A 21,939-nucleotide genomic window follows, 5' to 3' on the forward strand; every position below is an offset into this window, starting at 1 on the left:
CTGCTGTTTCTCCCATTTAAAAGAATTCTTTTTTTGCCCCACTTTTCCATCAGTCTCCCGTTTCCAGTATTTCTTTGCTCTTCTTTGCAACAGAATTCCTTCAAAGGGTTGCCAGAGCTTGCTGACTTCAATTTCTCTTCTTATATTCTTTCTGAGAAAGCTCTTTTCAAGTTATGGGAATCTTCAAACATACATAGAAATAGAAGACAAGTAAAAACATTGACATTTTTTTATTTAGCCACAATGCTATTATCACACAACAAAATAGACAGTCTGTAATTCTTTGGTGTCATCTATTATCCAGTGCATGTTAAATTTTTCTCAATTATTTCACTTGTCTTTTTGTAGTTGATTTATTCAAATCAGGATCAAACAAAATCCACAGATGGAATTTGGTCTTAGATCACTTGCATTTAAAAAAAGAGGATAGTTTCTCCTTCCTCTTTTTTTTTTTAATTGAAATAGAGCTGATTTATAATACTAAATAAGTTTCATGTGTATAACAGTGTTTCACTATTTTTAATGGTTGTGCTATTTATAGCTATTATAAAAATTGACTCTGTTCCCTTTGCTGTATAGTATATTCTTACAGCTTATTTATTTTATAATAGTAATTTATTTATTTTGGGCTGTGCTGGGTCTTTGTTGCTGTGTGGGTGTTTCTCTAGTTTCTTGAGCAGGGGCTGCTCTCTAGTTACAGTGCAGGGCTTCTTGGTGCAGAACACGGGCTCTCAGCTGTGTGGGCTTCAATAGTTGTGGCATGTGAGCTCAGTGGTTGTACCTCCTGTGCTCTAGAGCAGTGGCTCAGGCGTTGTGGTGCACAGGCTTAGTTGCTTTGCAGCATGTGGGATCTTCCAGATCAGGGATTGAACACATGTCTTCTGCATTACCACTGGGCCACCAGGGAAGTCTTATAATAGTAATTTTACTTCTTAATCTCCTACCTCTTTCTTGGTTCTGTTTCCCCACTGGTAATCACTGGTTTATTCTTTATATCTGTGAGTCTGGTTTTTTTTTGGCTATTGTTGTTATATTCTTTAGTTTGTTTTATTTTATAGATTCTGCATATCAGTGATATTGTAAAATATTTGTCTTTTTCTGTCTGATGTATTTCACTAAGCTTAATATCCTCCAACATATGGTTGGAAGAATATTAGATCACCATATGAGCAGCATATGGTGATCTAATATTCTGCAAGGGTGCCAAGAGCATCCAATGGGGAAGTGATAGTCTGTTTAATAAATGGTGCTGAGAAAGCTAAATAGACACATGCAGAGCAATGAAATTGGTCCCCTATCTTACACCACTCACAAAAATTAACTTGAAATGGATCAAAGTCTTAAACAGAAGAGGTAATAGTATAAAACTCCTAGAAGAAAATGTAGAGAAAAAGCTCCTTGATTTTGGTTTTAGAAAAGATTTTTTTTTGGATATAATACCCAAGGCACAAACATCAAGAGCAAAAGTCAACAAATTGTTGACTTTAAATGTCAAATTGTCAAATTTAAATGCTTTTGCACAGCTAAAGAAACAATTAACAAAAGGCATCCTATGAGAATTCCAGGAAAATATCTACTTCTGTTTCATTGATTATGCTAAAGCCTTTGACTGTGTGGATCACAACAAACTGTGGAAAATGCTTTAAAAGATGGGAATACCAGACCACCTTACCTGCCTCCTGTGAAATCTGTATGAAGGTCAAGAAGCAATAGTTAGTACTGGACATGTCAAGTCTCTATATTGTCACCCTGCTTATTGAACATATATGCAGAGTACATTGTGTGAAATGCCATGCTGGATGAAGCACAAGCTGGAATCAAGATTGCCAGGAAAAATATCAATACCCTCAGATATGCAGATGACACCACCTTAGTGAAGAGGAACTAAAGAGCTTCTTGATGAAGGTGAAAAAGGAGAGTGAAAAAGCTGGCTTAAAACTCAGCATTCAAAAGACAAACATCATGGCATTCAGTCCCATCACTGCGTGGCAAATAGATGGGGAAACAATGGAAACAGTGAAAGACTTTATTTTCTTGGGCTCCAAAATCACAGCAGATGCTGATTGCAGTCATGAAATTGAAAGATGCTTGCTCCTTGGAAGAAAAGCTATGACCAACCTAGACAGCATATTAAAAAGCAGAGACATTACTTTGCCAACAAAGGTCTGTCTAGTCAAAGTTATGGTTTTTCCAGTGGTCATGTATGGATGAGAGAGTTGGACCATAAAGAAGGCTGAGTGCCGAAGAATTGATGCTTTTGAAGTGTGGTGTTGGAGAAGACTCTTGAGAGTCCCTTGCACAGCAAGGAGATCCAACCAGTCAATCCTAAAGGAAATCAACACTGACTATTCATTGAAAGGAAGCTCCAGTACTTTGGCCGCATGAAGTGAAGAGCTGACTCATTAGAAAAGACCCTGATGCTGAGAGAGATTGAAGACAGGAGGAGAAGGGGGCCACAGAGTACAAGATGACATCACTGACTCAATGGACATGAGTTTGAGCAGGATCTGGGAAATAGTGAAAGACAGGGAAGTCTGGCGTGCTGCAGTCCATGGAGTCTCAAGGTGTCGGGCATATCTAAGTGACTGAATAACAACGACAGTGGGAACAAAATTTTGCAAAATATATTTCAGATAAGAGGGGTAATATCCAAAATATATAAAGAGCCCATGCAACTTAATAGCAAAAAGGCAATCCAATTAAAAATGGACATTTTTTTCCAAAGAAGTCATCCAGATGACCAACAGATACATGAAAAGGTGCTCAACATCACTAATCGTCAAGGAAATGGAAATTAAAACCACGATGAGAGTATTCCCTCATACCTGTTAGAATGGTTATCATCAAGAAGTGCACATGACTGAAGCAGCTTAGCAGCAGCATCAAAAATGATAAGGTTGATGATAACCAACCTTGATGTTGTTTATCATCAAGTGATATTAAATGCTGGCAAGGATATGGAGAAAAGGGAACCTTTGAGCACTGTTGGTGGGAATGTAAAGTGGTATAGCCACTGGGGAAAACAGTATGGAGTTTCCTCAAAAAGCCATATGATCCAGCAGTTCCACTTTTGGATATTTATCTGAAGAAATGAAAACACTAATTCAAGAAGGTACACCCCAGTGTTCCTGGCAACATTACTGATAGTAGCCAATATATAGAAGCAACCTCAATGCCCATTAACAGGTGAATGGATAAAGAAGATGTAGTGTATCTATACAGTAAAATACTACTCCCTCCCCCAACTCTTAAGTTTGTTTTTGTGCCATTGACTTGTTGAGGAAATTGGATTAGTTGTCTTACAGTTTCCTGCCTTTTGGATTTTATGTATACTTCCTTGTAGACTTGTTTTTCTATTTCCTGTATTTCCTGTAACTGATTAGATTCTGATTCAACTTTTTTGAAATTTCTTCCTTGTATACTTGTTTTTCCTGTCTTCTATATTTTCTGTGTATGATTAGATGGTTTCAATTTTTTTAATGGCTTTAAATTGAGATTTATTTCACATAACCATACAGTTCACCCATTTAATTTATGATTCAGTGGATTTAATATATTCACAGATATGTGCAACCATCATAATGGTCAATTTAAAACAGTTTCATTACCTCCAAAATAAATCTTTGGCTGTCTCCCTTTAATTAACCCCCCTTCCCTGTAGCCCGAAATAACCACTAATCAAATACAAGACTTTTGATGGTATACCTGAAAAGTTTGAAAGAGACCTTAACACTAAACACGTCAGTCACGATTCCAGTACAGTGACTGTTGAAGGAAGACGGTGTCTCACATCGCCTCTGAGAGATTCTAGTGCTTCACGGTTGCTTCTTGTTGTCACCCTTTAACCTTGCTTACTGTCTAGTCACTTTCTATTATAAAATCGTTTTTCAGTCTCCTGCCTTGGATCTGTAAATACAGGATCTTTCTTTGGAGTCTTGTAAAATAATATGTAGTTGTAAGCATCTTATCACTACATCCGAAAACTCGCCCAGGCAGTTGCCTCTGATGGGAGGCAGGGAGAGTGGAGACAGTGGTAGCAAACATATACTTATTTCCTTGTTCCAAGTTTAGCTAACAGTACACCTAGAAAACCAGTGACTTTCATTGTGACTTTGGTAAACAAGATCATTTATCTTCTCTGTCATTTAGTGTTGAGAATCTCTTCAATAAGTAGTGCTAGGAAAATTGGACAGCTACATGCAAAAGAATGAAATCAGAATACTTCCTAACACCATACACAAAGATAAACTCAGAATGGATCAAAGACCTAAATATAAACCTCTGCCTACTTCTATATTGTGAAGATATTCGATTTTCTTCTAGCAGCTTTGTAGTTTTAACATTTATGTTTGTATCTATGATCCATCTCAGTTTTTGTACATGTTGTGATGTAAGAATTGAGGTTCATCCCCCGCCCCCGCCATATAGTTATCCAACTTTTCCAGCAACAGTAATTGAAAAAGATTTCCCTTTCCTTGATGAATTGCTTCTTTGCTTCTACAAAGAATATCATGATAGTATATTTATGTACTTGATGAAATAGTGAGATAGAATGCTTTTGAGAGAAAACCATGAATTTTAGACTTTGAAGACTCAGTTTGAAATTTTGCTCCATCATTTTGTGGCTGTTATTTCCAGAAGTTAACTTCTTTGACCACAATTGCCTTTATTTGTAGAACTGAAATAGTAATTATCTCTAACTTAACAAGATTTAGGGGCAGTATAAATGAGAAAACACATAAAGATAATGACAATAATTGTTACTATCTTTTGAGTGTTTATGATATTATAGTTATTCAGTATTTTACTTAATATCTTTAAAATGTTGTTTTAACAACTCTGTTTAGTTGTTCAGTCCAGAGAAGTTTAGATTAAAGCACCTTCTTTGTAGTAATGTGAACTTGCATGGTAGCAAGTCGCAGTATTTTTTACCCAATTGAATATCTTGAAAAATAACATATTCTTGTTTTCATTGATCTACAGCTACACAATTTTTATGTTAATATATGAAAATATAAGATCCTTTATAGTTTTGCTTAAATAATTTTTCTTTCTTGAATTAGACAAGAAGTAGAATACCTTATCAAAAACTATTATTTCAGCTTGGCTAAGGAATGCCACAAATACTCTGTTATTGCTAATAATACTTTTAATATGGTCTGTGTTAATTTCTTTGGGTGCTGTAACAAATTACTGCAAGCTAGGTGGCTTAAAACAACAGAAATGTACTCTCTCACAGTGCTGGAGTCCAGAAGTTTCGAATCAGTATCAATGGGTAGAAATCAGAGTATTGGCAAGGTCACATTTTCTTCAGAGGCTCCTTTTAGTATCACTTTATTGCTTCTTCCAGATTCTGATGGCTGCTTGTGGCTATATCACTTCTATCATGAAATCGAGAATCTTCAAATCTCTCTTTTCTGTTTCTTCATACGGTTTTCCCCTTGGTGTGGACCATATCTCCCTCTGTCTTCATATAAGGACATATATGATTGCCTTTTGGACCCACTCAGATAATCCAGGATAATGTCCCTATTTTAAGATCCTTAATGGTATCTTCAAACAGTGTTTTATTTTGTATTTTATTTATCTGTTTATTTTGACATTTAAGGTTCATGGATTGGGCTGTGGGCGATCTTTGTAGGGCCATTTTTCAGCCTACCGCAGTATGTTCCATGTTTTTACCAGAGTGATCAGCAGTAACAATAAAGACACCATTAAGAAACTTAGAAATGAAAATTCCAAATTATAAAAAAGAATTCCTTCAATGAGCATTTTGTCATTGTTAAGTATTATAAACCTGTTAATTATCTTACTGTTTTTATGTGGGAGTTAAGGGCAAAATCGAAGCAAGAAGATCAAAAGAGAGTTTGACCCAAGCACAAAGAACTATAGGAAGGCCAACACCTGTGATTTCTTTAGTGCCTCTGGCTGAATATCTGTTGACATTTTAGAGATAACTGGAGAAAAATATATTTTTTAAAATAATAAATCTCCTTTATTTAAAGTTTTAAAATTCTTGTATCCATCTGTTCCTTTCTACCCACCTCTGTCACCTACCCCTCTTTATAAAGGTGCCGCTTACTGAAGCAGTGGACCCAGTGGATTTGGAAGATTACCTCCTTACTCATCCTTTAGCTGTGGATTCTGGACCTTTAAGGGATTTGATTGAATTCCCTCCAGATGATATTGAAGTGGTTTACAGTCCTAGGGACTGTAGAACTCTTGTTTCAGCTGTGCCTGAAGAAAGGTAAGGAGACGTCTACCTATTTCTGGCTTTAGTGTAACTATAAAACAACTGCCTTCCATTGTTTTATTCGGATTCTGCTTCTTGTGGTGGTATTCAACAAGAATGCAGCAGCAAAATTCATAAACATCAGTGCTTTCCTGTCTAAATTATAAATATATTTTCTTTTTTAAAACAGTGAAATGGATCCACATGTTAGAGATTGTATTAGAAGTTATACAGAAGACTGGGCAATTGTGATCAGAAAGTAAGTTGTATATTCATCCTGATATTTAAACATACTGAGCAGGATCTATAAATGGATTAAGGTAGGTTACTCCTAATTATGAGAACTGAAAATTCATTTGAAAAATAGCTGAAAAAGTAATAGAAGAACCTTTGCATATACATATTTCCTCCTTAGTAGTTCCACACTTAGCTTTCTCTTATTTTCCTTATAAAATAATACTCGATGGACATGAGTTTGAGTAAGCTCCGGAAGTTGGTGATGTACAGGGAAGCCTGGAGTTCTGCAGTCCATGGGGTTGCAAAGAGTTGGACACGACTGAGCAACTGAACTGAACTGGGGATAGTATTTCTATTATCACAGGTCATTAATAATTACTAATAATATGTAATGATAATGACTTGTAGTATTCTTTTGGGAAATCATGGGTAAATATTTATGAATAATTTATATTTTTCAAATGGATCCAATTTATTGATTGATTAAGTTAAATTTAATAGCTGATATTCTAGATCAAGCTGTTTGAAAGGTCTCGGCTGTTTATTAACCTGCTGAATATTTATAGGTCCTTGACCGGTATATCCAGTCAAGTAAGTATTTGTAAAAATAAGGTATTGCCACAAAATTTGTTCCTAGTGGATGGTGTTTGAAATATCAAGTCAGATTAAGAAATAAAATAAAATTACTTTTCCTTTGCTAACTTGCATAGTGAAGAGGGTCTTTGTGCTGAATGTTCTTGGCCTCATTTTATTTTTCTAAAGGAAGAATAATTACTGCAATAGTGCAAAATTCTGTTAAGACATTACAGTTTTGAGAAATGAAGTTTTCTGTGCTAAATTGTACTAGCAACAGTGATGTGTTCATTGCTTATTGTGTTGCCCTTCTGTCTTATTTCACTGCGTTTAATATTGTGCTAAGCATCACTCTTGGGGATACTGCTGACATGCTTTTTAGTTTTAGTGTGACCTAATAAAAGCACAGTCTGCTACCCTTTATAAAGAAGAGCTGTTTTTATGAACTTAGAATTTTGATAAGTATTTCAATAGCCAGATTTTACAGATTACTGAAGAATACTGTTCCTCTGTCAGATAACTCAAAAGTCTTTACATCTGCTTGTATGTTGGAAGCTTATAATCAGAAATGTTAACAAAAAGAGATTAGTTGCAAAATAACCTCATGGATCTAGAATCTGCTACTTAACTGTAATCATGGGGTTGCTCACCTTGATTTAAGCCAAGAGGGTATGGTAGTTAACATTATATACTGGGCATTTTATTGGGTACTTTATGCTCATTTAAGATTCCAACAGATAAGGTAACTTAGGCTTAGAGTAGTTAAGTAATTTCTTTGAGGTCCCATAGCCAAAAAATGGGATAGCTAGGATTAGAACCTAGGGGCATCAGACTCTAATGCATATATTTTTTTCTGTTACAATGGCACCTCACTCCAGTACTCTTGCCTGGAAAATCCCATGGATGGAGGAGCCTGGTGGGCTGCAGTCCATGGGGTCGCTGAGTCGGACACGATTGAGCGACTTCCCTTTCACTTTTTCACTTTCATGCATTGGAGAAGGAAATGGCAACCCACTCCAGTGTTCTTGCCTGGAGAATCCCAGGGGCAGGAGAGCCTGGTGGGCTGATGTCTATGGGGTCACACACAGTTGGACACGACTGAAGTGACTTAGCAGCAGCAGCAGCAGCAGCAGATATTATTTTTAGTGGTAAATGAAAGATGAAAGGGGTACTTTTGGTAGTCTAAAAGTTTTAAAGTATCCCTGAAATAGAAAAGATAGGTGTCACTGGAAACAATAGAAAACCACAGTACAAAATAATCCAAGGAGAAGATACATGCCCAGGGTTCAATAGAATGTTAGGCTCAATGAATACAGGCAGTAGAAGGGGGACCTGGGGTAAATGTTGGACATTTGGTTATTTTAAAACCTCCCATGCCTTTATGCATAAACATGGGAGTAGAAGTATCCCTATTTTAAGAGCACGAATACTGGGGGCTTGAGAACCTAGTGCTTCCCTGGTGGTTCAAATGGTAAACAATCTATGATTATGCTATGATTATGAACATCATATAGCTGCTGTTTCAGTACCTTTAGCAACAAGACACAATGTGACTAATTTGTATCGGGTGTGTTTATTTACTGTGTCATCAATTGACTGATACACCATAATATCCTCTGGTAATTATAATTGTTTTCCCACCCAATACACTCCAATCTACCAGTAGCTTCTCCTAATTCTATCTTCCAGTTTTTGGGTGGGAGCAGTCGGAGAAGGCAATGGCACCCCCCAATCCAGTACTCTTGCGTGGAAAATCCCATGGACTGAGGAGCCTGGTAGGCTGCAGACCATGGGGTCGCGAACAGTCGGACACGACAGAGTGACTTCACTTTCACTTTTCCCTTTCATGCATTGGAGAAGGAAATGGCAGCCCACTCCAGTGTTCTTGCCTGGAGAATCCCAGGGACGGGGGAGCCTGGTGGGCCGCCGTCTATGGGGTCGCACAGAGTCAGACACAACTGAAGCGACTTAGCAGCAGCCTAATATATATATATTATATAACAATATATGTTAAGTATATATATATATTTATACACACACACACACACACACACACACACACACATATACAATGGTGTAGATCTTGCTGTTTTTCATTTTAGAAGTCTGAAGCTTTAGGTTGCTTGAGATCTTTTATCCATAATGAGATATAGCAAAATTTTTTTGGCTGTTTGGAACTTTATGGTTCAATGCTTTCTCTATATTTTGCCTTTTAAAAATTTACACTGTTATGAATGCAGTTTATATTTCTACTCTTTCATTTTATTTTTAACCTGGCGTCCCATCATTTCCTTTTACTGACCAGTTTTCTTAATTGAAAGTACAACTTAAAAAACAGTATATCCACAGGATTGTCATGAAAAGAAGGACATTAGGATTTACCTCTGGAAACTCATAATCTGCTGTCTAGTTGGATTAAAGGAACCTTGGATGGACGTTTTCTTAAACCTTTGGTTAAATGTTTAATGAGACCCTGGTGGCTCAGACGTTAAGGAGTCTGCCTGTAATGTGGGAGACCCTGGTTCAGTCCTTGGGTCAGGAAGATCCCCTGGAGAAGGAAATGGTAACCCTCTCCAGTATTCTTGCCTGAAAAATTCAATGGATGGAGGAGCCTGGCAGGCTACAGTCCATGGGGTAGCAAAGAGTCGGACATGATTGGGTGACTTCACTTCTTCTTCTTCTTAAATGTTTAATATACTCAAAACTGCCAGAATATATTCTTACTATGTAAAGAAATGGTATGGAGAAGAGTTAGCTTATTATATGATGATGATGAAAATGAAAATTTTTCAGAAAATTGATATTTATTTAACTATTTTATTTTGAATAGATATCATAAACTGGGAACAGGATTTAATCCTAATACATTAGATAAACAGAAAGAAAGGCAAAAAGGTTTGCCGAAGCAGGTGTTTGAATCCGATGAAGCTCCAGATGGCAACAGTTACCAGGATGAACAAGTAATACTTTTATTTTTAAATGACTATAAGGTGTTCTTTTGAAATAGTTTAGTTTTTATTCATTGATTAATATATTTAATGTTTTGCATGGCAGGATGATCTTAAAAGACGTTCAATGTCAATAGACGATACTCCAAGGGGTAGCTGGGCCTGCAGTATTTTTGACTTGAAAAATTCACTTCCTGATGCTTTGCTTCCCAACTTACTTGATCGAACTCCAAATGAAGAAATAGACCGTCAGAATGATGACCAAAGGAAATCAAATCGTCACAAGGAACTCTTTGCCTTGCATCCATCACCAGATGAGGTATAGATATTTGGATAAAGAACCAAAAGATTATAGAGATAGATGTTTTGGGAGTATGAACTGTATATATTAATAGTTTTATGATAAATGTAGGGAATAAAACAATGGAAATATAGCTATGCTTTTTGTAAATGAAATGTAATTGAGCACACATAATCTAATGACTTTTGTTTGAGGATAAATAGGCCATTCTTTTCTTTGCATACTTGTGAAGACTAAAAGTAGTAGGTTAATAAAATAAGTTCTTAGACAATAAATTGTCAAGGGTTGAAACATGGTAAGCATGTTCACTTGGGTGTTGCTTGTCAATTTGCAGGAAGAGCCAATAGAACGACTTAGTGTTCCTGATGTGCCCAAAGAACATTTTGGTCAAAGACTTCTTGTAAAATGTTTATCACTCAAGTGAGTATTTATTTTGTTTACTATATAACTTTTCTTTTCTGGAGTAATGTTTTGACTGCCAGTATAAAAAAATCCTAGTGGATTTTATACTTGTGTTTGTGTCCCTTAGAAAAGTATTGTTCTATACATAATTTTAAATGCTTCCAAGCATTTAACCTTACCCATGAAGCTGAACTTCAGAGCACTTTTGGCTCACAGGTGAAGATGACTCTTTGCCTCAGTTATATAATTGTCTTAAAACTTGAAAAAAAAATTCACTGAAATCTGTAATATTTATCAGACACTGTTCTTGGCTTGAGGAATATCAATAGTATCTTTTTCCTTAGAGTTGATTTTATATTTGTTTCATGGTGTGTATTAAGTCGCTTCAGTAGTGTCCGATTCTTTGTGATGCTGTGGACGGTATCCCTTGGGGCTCCTCTGTCCATGGGATTCTCCAGGCAGGAATACTGGAGTGAGTTGCCATCCTTTTCTCCAGGGGATCTTTCCCACTCAGGAATCAAGTCCACGTCTCTTGTGTCTCCTGCGTTGGCAGGCTGGTTCTTTACCACTAGCGCCACCAGGGGGTGGACTTTTTTTTAAAGCTTTTGAAGTATGTGCTAATAGTTGATTTAGACTGTGGAAGATATACATGGAAAAGTGTGTTCAAGGAAGATGGGTAGTATAGATGGTATAACCCAGGTAGATAAAAGTACAAGGTATAGAGGGAATTTATTTTTGGAATGAGAATTTCATTGGAACTGTGTATTTTACGTATATATTTAAAACTCATCCTTCTTCTTCCTAAAGGTTTGAGATTGAAATTGAACCCATTTTTGCAAGTTTGGCTTTATATGATGTGAAAGAAAAGAAAAAGGTAAGGTTATATAATTTGAACGTAGTCTTTTTTCACAGTCAGAGGTTCTGGAACCTGTTTCTAATTTGTTTTATAAGATAATGATTTTTTAAGACTATTGTTAAACATGGATTTTTTAAAAAAGAAAATAGAACTGAGACCTTATTTTCCTACTGTAAAATAGTTTAGTTGACTTATTTTTGTCTCATTGAAAGAAGTAGCAGAGCAACTTTCTTTTAGTGTAAGAAATAGAAAAAAATAAAAGAAAAGCATTTTAGGCAAATGATGTATAAGAGTTAGATTGATGGTGACAGTGAAGTTTTGTTGATGTGATTTTTAAATTCTCACTAGCTGTCATTAAAAGATCCTTTATTTATATTTTAAATATTCTTGTTTAAAATATTGCTCTTGGTTTTGCTGTTATATCTTTGTTACACTTAGGAGTTTTTCAGAAGACTTATCATACAGCATTTTTAGTATTCTAAGCCTACCATATAGTAGAAAGTTGAAATGCCTTTAATGACTTCTGCTGTCAGCATATATGGATTTCTGTATTGGGACTCTACTCCAGCATCTTGTATTTCCTAAATCATATCTTCTGAAATGTTATTTAAGTTTTCAAAGACTCAACTTGGGGTAATTCATCTTAATAGTAGTTTTGTTATATACTTTATCAGAAGTTAAATTTCTTACTAAAAGAGTATGGGATATGGTTCTTTAGAATATGTTTTTGCATTAATTTTTTTTTCTTTGATTTAGATATGTAAAGGTCTTTATGTATCTTCACTGATAGTGAAATGTATGGTACATTGTATGTTAGTATAATTGTTTAATATCTGTAATATTTTAAGACTGAATATTTATGATTTTTGTGAGTATTTATAAAATGCACAGTTTTTAAATTTAACATATGAATATGTGTTTTAGATTTCAGAAAACTTCTATTTTGACCTTAATTCTGAGCAGATGAAAGGATTATTACGTCCACATGTACCACCTGCTGCCATTACCACCCTGGCAAGATCAGCTATTTTTTCTATCACTTATCCTTCCCAAGATGTTTTTCTTGTAATAAAGGTGAGAATAATGTTAAATATATTTGTTTATTTGTGTTATGTCTGTGTACTTGTCTGCCTGTCAATATCACAAGCTTTTTAAGGTCAGAGATTTTATCTTTGCCTATTTTTTCATGTTAATATTTTTTAACATAATATTGGATGTATACTATAGCTGCTACCTAATTTTTTCTTGAGTGGGAAGCTTTATTAGGATTCTCTAAATAAGCAGATCAATAGGAGAAAGATACATATACACATTGAGGATTGCTATGTTGTAGTCTTGAGACTCCATCTTTGAGAAACCTTAGTCTTTGTTCTTGAGGTCTTCAACTAACTGGATAAGGCCCACCCACATTATGAAGGGTAATCTGCTTTACTCAGTCTACTGATTTAAAAGTTAATCACCTCTAAAAAAATACCTGCACAGCAACATCTTGACTGGTGTTTGATAACTTAGCTGCGTTGGCGTATTAAATTAACCATCTATGGTTATTTCGATATGGAGCTATACTGTGGTTTTATCATGCAGTTCCTAAATTATATAAATACTAAAATCTAAATCATTGAAATCATGGAGCATTATGATTTGACTATCAATCAATTAGGAATAAGGATTACAGATACTAAAATCTGAATATTACTAAGCTACCTAACTTAGGATAACTTAATAATTATTTACCTTAACTTGACCTTGACTTGAGAGTTGCCTAAAATATAGTCTTTAATCATTTTACCTTAAAATTATCATAAAAAGGTAATGAATTTTATAATAAGGTTATAAAGTAGATTGTCATGAAATGAATTTTATTTACCCACAGGAATAATGTCCTAATTTGTGGATAGATTCCTATGAATTCAGGTTAAAATAAATCTTAGTTACAATGAACAATTCTCCAAGCAAAGACTTAGCAGCAGTGGTCTTCAGAAAGTCACTTATAAGTAAAGTTCTAGATATTAAAATAATTGACAAATGTGTATACACCATTATTTTACATGGGAAAATAGTAAGTTTTCATAAAATAGAACATATTTGAGGGAATGAACTAGAAAGATAGTGATGATGATTAGAATACTGTCTGCTTAAAAATGAGATGGTTCATACCATATGGTCCCAATTGTGTAAAATAAATACACATATACCTAAACACACATAAAAGTTTGTATATAAACAGAAAAAGACTTTGTGTAATTTCAAAAATATGAACAAGTTAAGATATATACAAGTTTTAAAGAAATTATATTTAAAAATTTTCTTTTATCATAGTCCAGCAATATAATTTTGTTTTTTTGAAAGAAAAATTACCTTGGTCTATGTATTAGTTAATTATTCCTCTACAAGAACAAAAAGACAAAAATCTGAGTGGCATCCAGCAGTAAGCATTTTTTGAGTTCATGCATCTAAGTTGTCTGGTGGTCAGCTGATCTAGGTTGTACTCTGTTGGGTGCTTGTGCTCCTTCCAGGAGTCTGTAGGTTGGTCAGTTGATTTACATACTTCATTCAGTGAAATCACAAGCATCACAGGGAAGCCCAGTGATTAGTGAAGGGCTTCTCAGGTGGCTCAGTGATAAAGAATCCATCTGCCAATGCAGGCGATGTCAGTTCGATCCCTGGGTCAGGAAGATTCCCCTGGAGAAGGAATTGGTAACCCATTCTAGTATTCTTGCCTGGGAAATCCCATGGACAGGAGCCTGGCAGGCTACATACAGTCCATGGGGTCACAGAAGAGGCAGGCATGACTTATCAACTAAACAGCAACAGCAAACTGACTAGTGATGTTGAGCGTGTTCGTTATATGTTTCTTAGACGTTTGTTTGGCTTCTTTGGAGAAATGTCTGTTCAAATCCTTTGCTCATTTAGAAATCAGGTTATTTACTATTCTCTTGTTGAGTTGTAGGATTTCTTTATCTGTTTTGAATATTAATTCTGTATCAGTTATATGATTTACAAATATTTTCTCTCTCATTCTCTGAGTTGCCTTTTCACCCTGTTGATTGTGTCCTATCATAAAAAGAGTTTAAAATTTTGATGTAATCCAGTTTAATGATTTTTACTTCTGTTGCCTTTGCTTTTATTGTGTAAAATCCAATAATCTATTACTAAATCTAATCACATGAAGCTTTTCCTTTATTTTTCTTCTAGGAGTTTTATAGTTTTAGGGGTTTTTTTTGGGGGGGGGGGTCTTTGATCTGTTTTGATTAATTTTCATATATAATGTGAGGGTTCAACTTTATTCTTTTGCATTTAGGAATTCAGGGTTTTTTTAAACACCGTTTGTTGGAAAAAATGTTCTTTCCCTATTGAATAGTCTTGGCATTCTTGTAGAAAATTAACTCTTTACAGTTTTCAGATTAAAAATCTTTCAGCTTTTTGGTTTATACCTCAGTACTTTATTCTTTTTGATATTATAAATGGAATTATTTTCTTAATTTCCTTTTTGAATTGCTTTGTTAGGGTATAGAAATACAACTAATTTTTGTTCATTTTGTATCCTGTAACTTTGCTGAATTTATTTATTTATTAGTTGTGAAAACTAAGATCATGGCATCCAGTCCCATCACTTCATGGCAAATAGATGGGGAAACAGTGGCTGACTTTATTTTTCTGGGCTCCAAAATCACTGCAGATGGTGATTGCAGCCTTGAAATTAAAAGACACTTACTCCTTGGAAGGAAAGTTATGACCAACCTAGAGAACATATTAAAAAGCAGAGACATTACTTTGCCAACAGAGGTCCGTCTAGTCAAGGCTATGGTTTTTCCAGCGGTCATGTATGGATGTGAGAGTTGGACTGGGAAGAAAGCTGAGCACTGAAGAATTGATGCTTTTGAACTGAGGTGTTGGAGAAGATTCTTGAGCATCCCTTGGACTGCAAGGAGATCCAACCAGTCCATCCTAAAGGAGATCAGTCCTGGGTGTTTATTGGAAGGACTGATGTTGAAGCTGAAACTCCAGTACTTTGGCCACCTGATGCAAAGAGCTGACTCATTGGAAAAGACCCTGATGCTGGGAAAGATTGAAGGCAGGAGGAGAAGGGGACGACAGAGGATGAGATGGTTGGATGGCATCACTGACTCAATGGACATGGGTTTGGGTAGACTCCGGGAGTTGGTGATGGACAGGGAGGCCTGGCATGCTGCGGTTCATGGGGCCACAAAGAGTCGGACACTACTGAACTTAACTGAATCGTTTTTTTGTGGAATATTAGGATTTTCTCTGTAAAAGATCATGTTGTCTGTAAATGGAGATAATGTAAATTCTTCCTTTTTTAATTTGAATGTTTTTGTTTCTTTTTTGGGCTTCCTTTTTCTTGTCACATTGCTCTGGCTCAGACTTACAGTATTTTGTTCAGTAGAATTGGCAAAAGTTAACATTCTTATCCTGTTCCTGATTCTTAAGGAAAAACTTTCAGTTTTTCAACATTGAATAAGATGTTAGATGTGGACTTTTCATAGATGGGCTCATATTGGGGTAGTTTTCTTCTTTTCCAAGTTGGTTGAATTTTTTTTTTTATCATGAAAGTGTGTTGAATTGTCCAATTCTTTTTTCTGCAATAATTAACATGGTCATGTGGTTTTGTTCTGTTATTCTGTTAATCTGATGTATTAAGTTGATTAATTTTTGTATGTTGAACCATCCTTGTATTCCAGGCTGATTGCTTTTATTTTTAAGCTTAATTAATCTTTCATTTTTTTGCCTTTGACAGCTAGAAAAAGTGCTGCAGCAAGGAGACATTGGAGAGTGTGCAGAACCATATATGATTTTCAAAGAAGCAGATGCCACCAAGGTAGAATTTCATGCCTCTTATTCCCCCCACTTTCATAGTCATTAGCAGTCACTCTCCATTCCCCACAGATCACCAAACTCAACCCTAAATAGTCTCTAATCTCCAAAATTATAATCTGAGAGGATGCCATACTGAGCATATTAAATAATTTTACTACTGATTTTACTACTAAAATTTTCTTTTCTTTTTCTGATGGCATGCTTGTTTTCTTTCTTCTTTATTTCCTTTGTTGTCTAGTTTGAGTCATGTGCTATGCTATTCTTTGACATCTCCCCAACCCCCAAACTAGTTGACTCTTAAATTTTTTTTCTTGGAGAGAAAGTAATTCAGTTTAATTCCTAAATAATGAAAATTTTCTGTATTTACAAAATAGTGGTTTCTTTTTTTTTTGGCTACACTTTGCAGCTTTTGGGATTCCCAGCCAAGAATGGGATCCATGCCCCCTGCAGTGGATTTATGGAATTCAAACCACTGGACCATGATTTTTTTTTTTTTTTTTAACCAAACAGTGATTTTGATGAAACTTTTTCTAACAAAGCAGATGTATTTTGGATATCATTCTAGTGGCAGATAATTAAGGAATATTGTAAAAATAGAAAATATACTCTCCTCTTTGCCATCAGATAACAAATTTATAGAATTTGGATAAACTTATAAAGCAAAAATAGTTATTGAATAATTGGTACCAAATTCTAGGTACTTTGAGTTAGCTCTAAGAATAAAAGGTGATTTTTGGATCTTTGAACACATGATTTAATGTCAAACAGGCAGGAGAAGTGTGCTTGAGGAGTATTGAACAAATCACCAAAATTTAGAAAATTGTTGCTTTCTGTTTTTCTGAGATTTATAACAAGAATTGAGCCTTTTTTGCTAATATGGGTACATCTGAGCACATGATGTTCTCTGATTCCTAGATCCTAGATATCTGGTTGAAAGTAGGGTTAAAGTATTCTGTCTTTCCCCAGGTTGTCATTTTACAAATTAAATTTTCTCTGTTATATGAAACTCATAGGTGTGTCATTGTGGCTTATTTCACTCTTCCCTTACGTATTTACATAATTCGATATGGGTCCTTAATTCTCTGTAAGTACTCCCAAAGCAAGGACCTATTTTGGAGGTATAATAGATATAGCAAAAACCATTGTTATCATTTCGGTATCCCTTCATCTTTTCTCAGTCCTGAGTCCCATGGTAGGACACTGCCATTAGAGTATGACCTCACTGACGTCTTATACGGGAAGAGCACATGAAAGATTTTGGTGTAGATTTTCACCCTTGAACTATGGATTGACTATTGCAGGCCACATTAGTGTTTGTTTCAGGGATGGCCTAAAAGTTGAGCCAGCTTCAGGTTGTCTTGCAGATTAGTCTTTTTCAAGGGTTTAGTCCCCTTGTACTTTTTTTGGTTGCTTCTTTTATCACAATTCTGGACATATTGTTGTTGGTCTGTTTGTGCCCTACCTACTTCTATATCATAGTTGTCATAAGTTAGTGATTATTTCAAAGTGGCCCAAATGCTTCCATCTTTTTTTTTATAGAATAAAAAATTTAATAAGTCATAACCTAGAATATTTTGTGATTGACAGTTGATGCCTGGAACATGGCTATATTTCTTTCATAAAATAGTACATGCAGTACATTAACATGCTTGACACTTGCTCTCCTTTCTTTTATCCCAAAATAAGATCGTCACAAACAAATTTTAAAGACTTTTAGATGCATTTGTAGAGCTGGTTAAGGTTCTTTAGTAGTTAATATACTGTTAATTGGGGCTTCCCCAGTGGCTAAAGAATTCCCCAGCAGTAAAGAATTTGTCTGCAATGTAGGAACTGGCAGGAAACGCAAGTTCAATCCCTGGGTGGGGAGGATCCCCTGGAGGAGGGCATGGCAACCCACTCCAGTATTCTTGCCTGGAGAATCCCATGGACAGAGGAGCCTGGCAGGCTACAGTCCATAGGGTCGCTAAGAGTCAGACATGACTGAAGCAAATTAGCATGTACGCACACACTGTTAATTGATTGCTGAAAGGTATGGATTGTTTTTCCATTTTGCTGAGACTTGAAACTTGTTAACCTTTATATTTTCCGTTATATATTATGATATAGCCTTTAATTCATTTCTTTTGAGCATAATCATATAATGTATAAAGTTTTGTTTTACAGAATAAGGAAAAATTGGAGAAGCTGAAAAGTCAAGCTGATCAGTTTTGTCAAAGACTTGGAAAGTATCGCATGCCTTTTGCTTGGACTGCAATCCATTTAATGAATATTGTTAGCAGCGCTGGGAGTTTGGAAAGAGATTCTACAGAGGTAGAAATAAGCACTGGAGGTAAGAGTGTTTTATATAAAATAGTTCTATAGTTTTTGCTTACATAGGCTTGTTTTATTTGTCAACTTTGCAATGTAATGAGGCATTGAAAGGGTTTTCTTTTTCTCCTTAACATGTTTATTGAGATGTAATTCACATATAATTTACCCATCTAAGGTTTCTAATTCAGTGTTTTTTGTTATATTCATAAGGTTCTGCAACTGTCACCACAATCTAATTTTGAAAAACTTTCATACTCACTGGTGGTCACTGTTCATCCTCCTCAAGTCCCCACACTCAGTGCTAACCGACCTGTAATCTGTTCAGTCTGTATGGATTTGCCTGTGCCAGACATTTCATATTGATAGAATTATACAATATGTAATCTTTTGACTACCGTCTTTCACTTAGCATAATGTTTGAAAGGTTCATCCGTGTTGTAAATGTGTCAATATTTTATTTCTTTTTATTGCTGAATAATAGTCCCTTGAATGGATATACCACATTTTATTATCCATTCATCAGTTGATGGACGTTTGGATTGTTTCAACTTTTTGTTTATTATAAATAATGCTGCAAGGAAAATTCATGTACATGCTTTTGTGTGGACATATGCTTTCATTTCTCTTGGACATATAGCTAGAAATGAAATTTCTGGTAATGGAATTCTTTGTTTAACCTTTTGAAGAACTGCCAGACTGTTTTCCATTTAAAAATTACACTAGCAGCATATGAAGGTTCCAATTTCTCCACATCTTTGCCAGTACTTTTATTATCCATCCTTTGAATATAGCCATCCAGAAGAAGTGGTATCTCACTGTGGTTTGGAATTGCCTTTCCCTGATAGCTAATGATGTTGAGTTTCATTTTGTTTGCATTTATTGTTTGTACATCTTCTCTGGAGAAATATATATCTTTTTCACATTTTTTAATGACTTTTTTCTTATTATTTACTTGATGCTCATTTTTTAACTAGCTTTTTTTGTATTCTTGTCATTAAGTTATAATTAATAGTTATAATTTATAAATGACTATATAAATAATCATTTATATATTCTAGATTTGTTGTTGTTCAATCATTAAGTCGTGTACAACTCTTTGTGACCCTGTGGACTACAACACGCCAGGCTTCCCTGTCCTTCACCATCTCCTGTGAGATTACCCAAACTCATGTCCATTGAGTCAGTGATGCCATCCAACCATCTCATCCTCTGTCACCCCTTTCTTCTCCTGCCCTCAATCTTTCCCAGCATCAGAGTCTTTTTCAGTGAGTTTATCTCTTCGCATTAGGTAGCCAAAGTATTGGAGCTTCAGCTTCAGCATCAGTCCTTCCAGTGAATATTCAGGGTTTATTTCTTTTAGGATTGATGGTTTGGTCTTGTTGTCCAAGAGACTTCCAAGAGTTTTCTCCAGTGCCACAGTTAAAAATGATCAATTCTTCAGTGCTCAGCCTTCTTTATGGTCCTACTCTCACATCCATACATGACAGCTGGAAAACCAAAACTTTGACTGTATAAACCTTTGTCAGCAAATTGATGTCTCTGCTTTTTAAAATATTGTCTAGGTTTATCATAGCTTTTCTTCCAAGGGATAAATGTATTTTAATTTCATGGCTGCAGTCATCATCTGCAGTGATTTTAGAACCCAAGAAGATAAAATCTGTCACTGTTTCCACTTTTCCCCCATCTATTTGCCATAATGTGATGGGTCTGGATGCCATGATCTTCATTTTTTGAATGTTGAGTTTTAAGCTAGCTTTTTCACTCTCCTCTTTGACCCTCATCAAGAGGCTCTTTAGTTCCTCTTCAGTTTCTGCCATTAGAGTGGTATCATCTGCATAGCAGGGACTGTTGATACTTCTCCTGGAAATCTTGATTCCAACTTGTGATTTGTCCAGCTCAGCGTTTTGCATGATGTGCTCTGCATATAATTTAAATAAGCAGGGTGACCATATACAGCTTTGACGTACTTCTTTCCCAGTTTTTTTACTAATGCGTTGTTCCATGTCCAGTTCTAACTGTTGCTTCTTGTCCTACATATTCTGGATACAAGTCCCTTATCTAATAAAGGATTTGAAGATTATTTTCTTCCATCCTGTGATTGTCCTTTTACTCACTTGATGGCATTGCTTGAAGCACTGAAGTTTTATATTTTGATGTTCAATTTCTTTGATTTTTTTTCTTTTGTTGCTTGTACTTTTGCTATTATACCTAAGATAGCATTACCTAATTCAAGACTGAAAAGGAGCTACTTGTGTGTTTTTGTCTAAAAGTTTTATAATAACAACTTTTACATTTGGGTATAGTTCATTTTGAGTTAATTTTTATACATGATAAGAAGTAAGGGTTAGCTTCATCTTTTCAAAGTAGATATCTAGTTGTTCGTATACCATTTGTTGAAGAGATCATTCTTGCACTATTAAATGGTCTTGGCATAATTGTTGAAAATCAATTGACTGTAGATAGGTGGGTTTATTTCTGGACTGTCATTTCTGTTTCATTGATGGATATGTCTAAGCTTATGCTATTTTTATACTGTCTTTATAATTTTAGCTTTGCAGTAAGTTTTGAAATTCGGAATGTGGGTCCTCCAGTTCTTTTGACTATTTTGAAGCTCTTGTATTTTCATAAGAAGTTTAGAATCTGCTATTCATTTCTGCACAAAAGCAGCTGGAATTTTGATAGAAATTACACTGATTTGGTAGATCAATTTGGGGAGAGTTTCCCTTCTAGCAATAATAAGTCTTCCAATCCATGAAATGTTTTTCCATTTATTTAGATCTTATTAAGTTTTTTTAATGGTGTTTTGTAGTTTTCAGTGTGCAGGTCTTGCCCTTCTGTTGTTAAATGTATGTTCATGTGTTTTTTTGTTTTTTGATGCTATTTTAAATGGAATTGTTTTCTTAATTTCATTTTTATAATGTTCATTTCTAGAGGTTGAAATACAACTGGCTTTTTAATATTGATCTTGTACTTTGAAACCTTTTTGAATCTTTTAGTTCTATTTTTTCTTCTTCTCTGGATTCTATATACAAGATCATGTCATCTGCAAATAAAAATTGGTTTACTTTTTCCTTTTCCATTTCAATGTCTTTATTTTTCTTTTCTAATTATCTTGACAAGAACCTAGTGTATAAGTTTTAAAAAGTGGTTTACTGTTTCCTTTTCCATTTCAATGTCTTTATTTACTTTTCTTTTCTAGCTATCTCAATAAGAACCTAGTGTATAAGTCCTCACCTTATTC

At 35.1% G+C, this 21,939-nt stretch overlaps 1 protein-coding gene across 6 annotated transcripts in view; it reads left to right on the forward strand.

Annotated features, from left to right (window-relative positions):
- DOCK7 (dedicator of cytokinesis 7) overlaps positions 1-21,939 on the forward strand; it is a 189,127-nt gene that overhangs the window by 31,502 nt on the left and 135,686 nt on the right. For all 6 annotated transcript variants that reach the window (XM_025288575.3, XM_006055930.4, XM_006055931.4 and 3 more), the window contains exons 3-11: positions 6,072-6,247; positions 6,423-6,491; positions 9,873-10,002; positions 10,097-10,309; positions 10,626-10,711; positions 11,501-11,567; positions 12,474-12,623; positions 16,309-16,389; positions 18,552-18,717. In XM_025288575.3, coding sequence (XP_025144360.2) covers positions 6,072-6,247; positions 6,423-6,491; positions 9,873-10,002; positions 10,097-10,309; positions 10,626-10,711; positions 11,501-11,567; positions 12,474-12,623; positions 16,309-16,389; positions 18,552-18,717 — 1,138 coding nt within the window. The remainder of the gene's footprint in view (positions 1-6,071; positions 6,248-6,422; positions 6,492-9,872; positions 10,003-10,096; positions 10,310-10,625; positions 10,712-11,500; positions 11,568-12,473; positions 12,624-16,308; positions 16,390-18,551; positions 18,718-21,939) is intronic.

This window comes from Bubalus bubalis, chromosome 6, assembly GCF_019923935.1.
Source record: "Bubalus bubalis isolate 160015118507 breed Murrah chromosome 6, NDDB_SH_1, whole genome shotgun sequence".
NCBI classification, from domain to species: domain Eukaryota; kingdom Metazoa; phylum Chordata; class Mammalia; order Artiodactyla; family Bovidae; genus Bubalus; species Bubalus bubalis.